Genomic DNA, 5,468 nt, shown 5'->3' on the forward strand with positions numbered 1-5,468 from the left:
TTTGGATATTTCAGTGCGAGAAAAAAAACCAACAATGACAATGGTTAGTGACTTGGATACATGTTCAAGAGATATTTCTTTTTATAAAACAAATCTATGTCGAAACTCCTAAGTTGCATGTGCGACACTTGTCACAACTTAGGAGTTTCGACATAGATTCTTTTGTTTATCTTTTTTATTTTTCTATTTCTATTTTTTATTTTATTTTTTATTTACATTTTCCTATTTTTATTTTATTTTTTAAAGTTTTTTTTGGCAATCTCGTAAAGCTTTTAATTTTTTGTAAGTGCTTATTCTTTTTTTAGGGGATTCTAAGAACTGTACTCCTCAAGCCCATCTATTATCCGAGCGAAGCCCACAGTGCCACGCTATATCAGCTAAGTGCCCCCATAGGGTTTTCCTGCGGCGGAACAAACCTGAGCGCATCCTGTGGATCACACCTTCTCGTCTCCCAGTCCCACCTCTCCGCCGGCGGCCAACTCCAACCATGGCGGACTCGAAGGCCAGCGCGGCGGTCACCCTCCGCACCCGCAAGTTCATGACCAACCGCCTCCTCTCCCGGAAGCAATTCGTACGCACCCTGCCCTAATCATCGGGGCTCTCAGGATCCATCACATCTCTCAAATCACTAACTCTTTCCGGCGCTCCACCTTTCACTTTCAGGTGCTTGAGGTGATCCACCCCGGCAAGGCCAACGTCCCCAAAGTGAGACATCGAATACACACATGGAGGCTGTTCAGGTGACGATCTAGGGATCTCATCGTCTGGGTTTCTCTGTGCAGGCGGAGCTTAAGGATAAGCTGGCCAAGATGTACGACGTGAAGGACGCCAACTGCATCTTCGTGTTCAAGTTCCGCACACATTTCGGAGGCGGCAAGTCCACCGGATTCGGTCTCATCTACGACAACCTCGAAGCAGCCAAGAAGTTCGAGCCCAAGTACCGCCTGATCAGGGTATGTTGCCATTGCGCTGATTTAGTTATGGAATAAGATGCCTTTTTTATCGGGCTCGATCGCTCTTTGCCACGTGTAGTCCAGCCCTAATGGTCTTTAGTATCACTATTACTCCCTCCGTTAATCTGCTATAAAAGAATAGTACTCCCTCCGTTCACTATTACTGTATAAGATGTTCTCTCTTTTTTTTAATCGGATGTATGTAGACACGTTTCAGTATATTTTTTTCGCTTATTTCAATCTGTGTGTAGCCCATATTAAAATATTTAAAACATTTTATAATAGTGAACGCCTGAACGGAGGGAGTAGTAGTTATTTGGCTTTCACTGCCTAGATGTTTCAGGTTGGTCATACTGTTTTCATGTGCGTATCTAGATGACAAATTATGACTGCGGCACTAGATTTCTTTGGGGACTGCCGACTTCTTGTAAAGAGTGTGGTTTTTGTGCATCCACGGACATTGCGTTCCTGACTGGTTGTAGTCTGTGCCTCCTGTTTGCAACGGCATAGTGGCTGCCAATGCATCATAGATTTATATTATGACATGGTGTCTGTGATGTTCAGAAACAAATTTATGGATGGGGGAATACATGTGCATGATTTTGTATTATGTTTTCTTGCATTGAACCGTTGTGTGTTCTGCTGGTCTCTATATTTTAGTTAAAGCCCATACAGATGTAGAGTACGGATATTCCATTTAACGCAAATTTGCAACACAAAAAAGAGTAGTCATCAATTAGGTAAGTTTCAATCTCCTAGGACTAGTATATATGCCGCAACAACAATCAACCTCGGTAGATAATAATATGTATCGCGAAGATGTTAAAGAGTAATACATGACTACAAAAAAGGCATGTAAATATTTAGTTACGCAGTTTTTTATGGACTCGATAAAATCCGAACGTTCGGATTTTAAGCATTTCATCCTGAACGTTTTTACATGACAACTTTAGTTGACGCGAGGTGGCAACTTTAGTAGTTAAGACATGGCAACTTTGTCCCAGTTTGTTTTTTGTCAGAAAATTGCAATGTTTGCCAACCTCACGTGAACTAAAGTTGCCATAAAAACGTTCGGGTTGTCATGCTTAAAATCCGAACGTTCGGGATTTATCATTCCCGTTTTTTATTGATGTGGCTGGATGTGTAATTGTTATGAAGAGGAAATAAACAGCTGTTGGTGTGTTTGGTTCTGAATTTTCAATGTATGGTGGTATTTATTTTTATATTCTGCCTTGTCGCTCATGTATGTTATTCCTGTAACTAAATAATTTCCTCTGTTCCCTTTCCCAGAATGGTCTTGCTACTAAGGTTGAAAAGTCTCGCAAGCAAATTAAGGAGCGTAAGAACAGATCTAAGAAAATCCGCGGTGTCAAGAAGGTGAGCTACTTATGCATGATCTGTTGGCCACATTCTAGTGCTCAGTGTGATCGTTTATGTTGATATATTTTTGGCTTGTGCAGACCAAGGCTGATGCCGGGAAGAAGAAGAAGTAAACATTCATTCACATTTGGGTTACACTCTCGGCGGTTTAGTGGCGGCGACATCATTATGTCCTTATTAGTTTTTTTTTCTCATACGAGCTGAAGTGAGGTTTTTCTCGTTCCTGGATGTGAACCTAGCTGGTTTGGAATAACGCCTTTGTGACATTTACATCCATGCTTAGAGGTTAGAGCTAAAGTGTTCATGGAAACTTTAACGAGTCAGCTTTCTCGTCCAAATTAGTGTGTGATATGCAGTTTCTTTCGTTGTCTGTCCACTCCATTTCTATACTTGTTCATTTTGATTATGCACTTTCTCCCTGCATGCTTAATTTAAGTCGTGGAGGGCATAGACCAGGTCTCACGGGTTAGCAGGTGAGACCCATCATGATGGATGACACGCCTGAAATTAGGGGGAAGAGATTAGATACTTTATGATTTGTGAATGCCATGTGTCATCCATCAGGGCGGGTCTCACCTACTAACCGTGAGACCTGGTCTCATATAATTATTTTTCCTGTCGCAGCATCCCCGATTCCTAGTGAGCAACCGATTTATGATTTCTCGCATTGGTTGTTGTAGGCATCCGAAATTGCTGAAGCAGAAGCATTATTACACTGTATAACTTGTGGAGTAGCATTACATGTCTTCATTAGGTATGCTGATGGTCCTCCCCGGGCAGCACAGCCAGCGCTACTACCTGTTGGTACGGTGGCGGTGCTGCCGTGTGGAGTCGGCCTCAGTTTCTGTTCCTGACGGCGCTCTTGACCATGTTCCCCGGAAGGGAGGACGAGGGTGTGACGGCCTTGCGTATCTTGAAGATGTTCCACGCCGTCCCGACGGTGTGGCCGACCGTGGCGAATGCGTCTCCGGTCGCCTCCCCTGCGCTCTCTCCATACCTACAGCAGAAGCTAGTCAGTCAAATGGTTCGTTCCAAATGCTGGTCTGATTTTCCAACAGAGAATGGGGTTCGTATGGCTTGAGGTGCTCATGTTCTTACCTCTTGGACACTGCACCAGAAACAACGTTGGAGGTCGCAGCAAGCGACCTCCTCTCGGCAGCCTCGACCGCATCCATCACTTTATCTGTCACACAGGAAGAAGGCAACCGATGTAATCTCTTAAAACATTTGGTCGTTACGGCAAGGTCCCGTCGGTGTTTCCAGGGCATGCACTACTCACTGATGGCGTCGAGAGAGGCGATAACGACCTCTCCGGGGACGGTGGAGAGGAGGGCTTTCCCTTGGTTGGAACGGAGCAGCGGCGCGGCCATGGACCCCGTCACCGAGATGACCGTGTCCAGCATCGTCTTGCTCATCTTCTCCGTCATCTCCGACATCTTCTTAACCCTGAGCAGCCAAGATCAGTAGTCATGAGTGGATGATGAACAAGCAGAAACTTCACACAAGCAGGAAAAAGATACTACTAGTTGAGTTTTACTACCTCTTGAGGCTCTTGTTGACTCCTCCACGCTTCGCCGGACCTGCCTGGCTGCTCCCGTCAGCTCCACCGGCGCCGCCGAAGCGTTTGCTCGCGCCGCCGGCTGCTTGAGGGCTAATCAGGTTGGCTCCCTTTTGAACCTGCACGGCAGTGCATTCAGAGCGGTGGCCTTGTCGTGAAAAAACACAAGGGACGAAACAGAGCGGAGTACCTACCTGGCTGGCGTAGGACTCGCTGCACATGAAGATGCCTTTGACGAGGTGGCCGGTGCCCGCGCCGATGGCCTTGGCGAGCACGTTGTTGTAGCTCCCAACCTTCGGCGAGAAGTCGTTCCAGTACGCGTCGGGCGACGCCGACGCCGGCGGCGGCGGCCTCGAGCCCCTCGACGGCGCGGAAGGCGTGGAGAAGCAGGAGTTGGACTTGAGGAGCGCGTCAAAGGACGGCAGCAGCGTGGCGTCGGCGAAGGAGACGCCGTAGTTGAGGAGCCCGCCGTCCTTGTCCGGTAGCGTGAAGAGGTAGTGCAGGCGGTCGAGCTTGACCACGGGCTCGTCCCTCGCCAGCGGCCAGCCGAGTTCGCGGCCGACGCGCACCACGGTGGTCACGGCCACGTCGTCCTTGAAGATCCTCACGACGGAGAGTTCGCCGCGGCCGAGCTCGAGGGGCCCCTCGGAGCCGGCCACGAGGTGCACCGACGCGCCCGGGACGCGGAGCAGCGTCTCCTCCCGGATGCCGCCCCTCGGCCTCGACGACGACGACGACGACGACATGGCGCCCCCACCGCAGCAGCCCATGAACTTCTATCTAGCTGCTACAAATTATGGCCTTGGTAGCAAAGCTGGCTGCCCGGGACGCATTGGCTTTGGGATGCATATATATCATGTCGGCCAGGAGAAAGAACGAACAGGACGCGCACGGAATAAATCTTTCTGTAACTTTCTCACTCCTTTGCGGCCGCCCGCCCCGCGCCTTTATTCCATTCTTCAGGGCTAATACATTCGGGGACACCTTGGACACACATTCCTTGTCTACACAGGCCACACACATATATGTACATAATAATATCTGGCAAGAAAAGGGAACAATAGAAGTATGAAGATAGCTATCACATCAACAGTTGCACTCCCACCAAAGGCGAGGAGTCGACAGGCGAGGGCGAGCAACAAAACGGAATGAGGGTCGCAATTTTCACCGACGTGAATGAAGAACAGATGCAAGCTGTCAGAGTGCGCTCCGTCGATTCCTCATCTTATCTACCTTATCATGGAACTTTTTCTCCATGGTTGTAACACTCTGTCGATGACTCTGGTACGAACTCCGGAAACAATGTTGGCATCAGCAAATCGTCCCTGAATTCTGGCTGAGCGATTTTTTTGGAGAAGTTGCAATTTGTCCGATCGCCTTCATCATGGTTTCCGGCGGAGCTCTGGTCGAGGGCCACGAGATCCGTCTCGGTGCGCTCACTTTCATTGCCGACGACTCCGCTTGGCTCCAGGAGGCACCACTCGACATCGACGCGCTCCCCGTCCGCGGGGCAACGCACTTTCGGGCGTGTGTCCGCGGCGTCTTGCTGCGGCAGCCGTCGACCCCATACTGGTCGA

General features: G+C 48.9%; 2 protein-coding genes across 2 annotated transcripts; one reads left to right on the forward strand and one right to left on the reverse strand.

The window, feature by feature from the left end:
- Positions 1–415: 415 nt before the first annotated feature.
- LOC119276957 (40S ribosomal protein S24-1-like) lies at positions 416–2,703 on the forward strand. The gene is made up of 5 exons (XM_037558141.1): positions 416–571; positions 664–705; positions 783–953; positions 2,244–2,330; positions 2,414–2,703. The coding sequence occupies exons 1-5, from the start codon at positions 488–490 to the stop codon at positions 2,444–2,446; spliced, it is 417 nt and encodes a 138-aa protein (XP_037414038.1). The 5' UTR covers positions 416–487; the 3' UTR covers positions 2,447–2,703.
- Positions 2,704–2,970: 267 nt separating this feature from the next.
- On the reverse strand, positions 2,971–5,189 carry LOC119276955 (senescence/dehydration-associated protein At4g35985, chloroplastic-like). Its single transcript, XM_037558140.1, has 5 exons — positions 4,086–5,189; positions 3,874–4,010; positions 3,613–3,779; positions 3,432–3,516; positions 2,971–3,330 (listed from the first exon to the last, which is right to left on the reverse strand). The coding sequence occupies exons 1-5, from the start codon at positions 4,659–4,661 to the stop codon at positions 3,171–3,173; spliced, it is 1,125 nt and encodes a 374-aa protein (XP_037414037.1). The 5' UTR covers positions 4,662–5,189; the 3' UTR covers positions 2,971–3,170.
- Between the last annotated feature and the right edge of the window lie 279 nt (positions 5,190–5,468).

Source organism: Triticum dicoccoides, chromosome 3B (genome assembly GCF_002162155.2).
Source record: "Triticum dicoccoides isolate Atlit2015 ecotype Zavitan chromosome 3B, WEW_v2.0, whole genome shotgun sequence".
Classification (NCBI taxonomy): Eukaryota; Viridiplantae; Streptophyta; class Magnoliopsida; order Poales; family Poaceae; genus Triticum; species Triticum dicoccoides.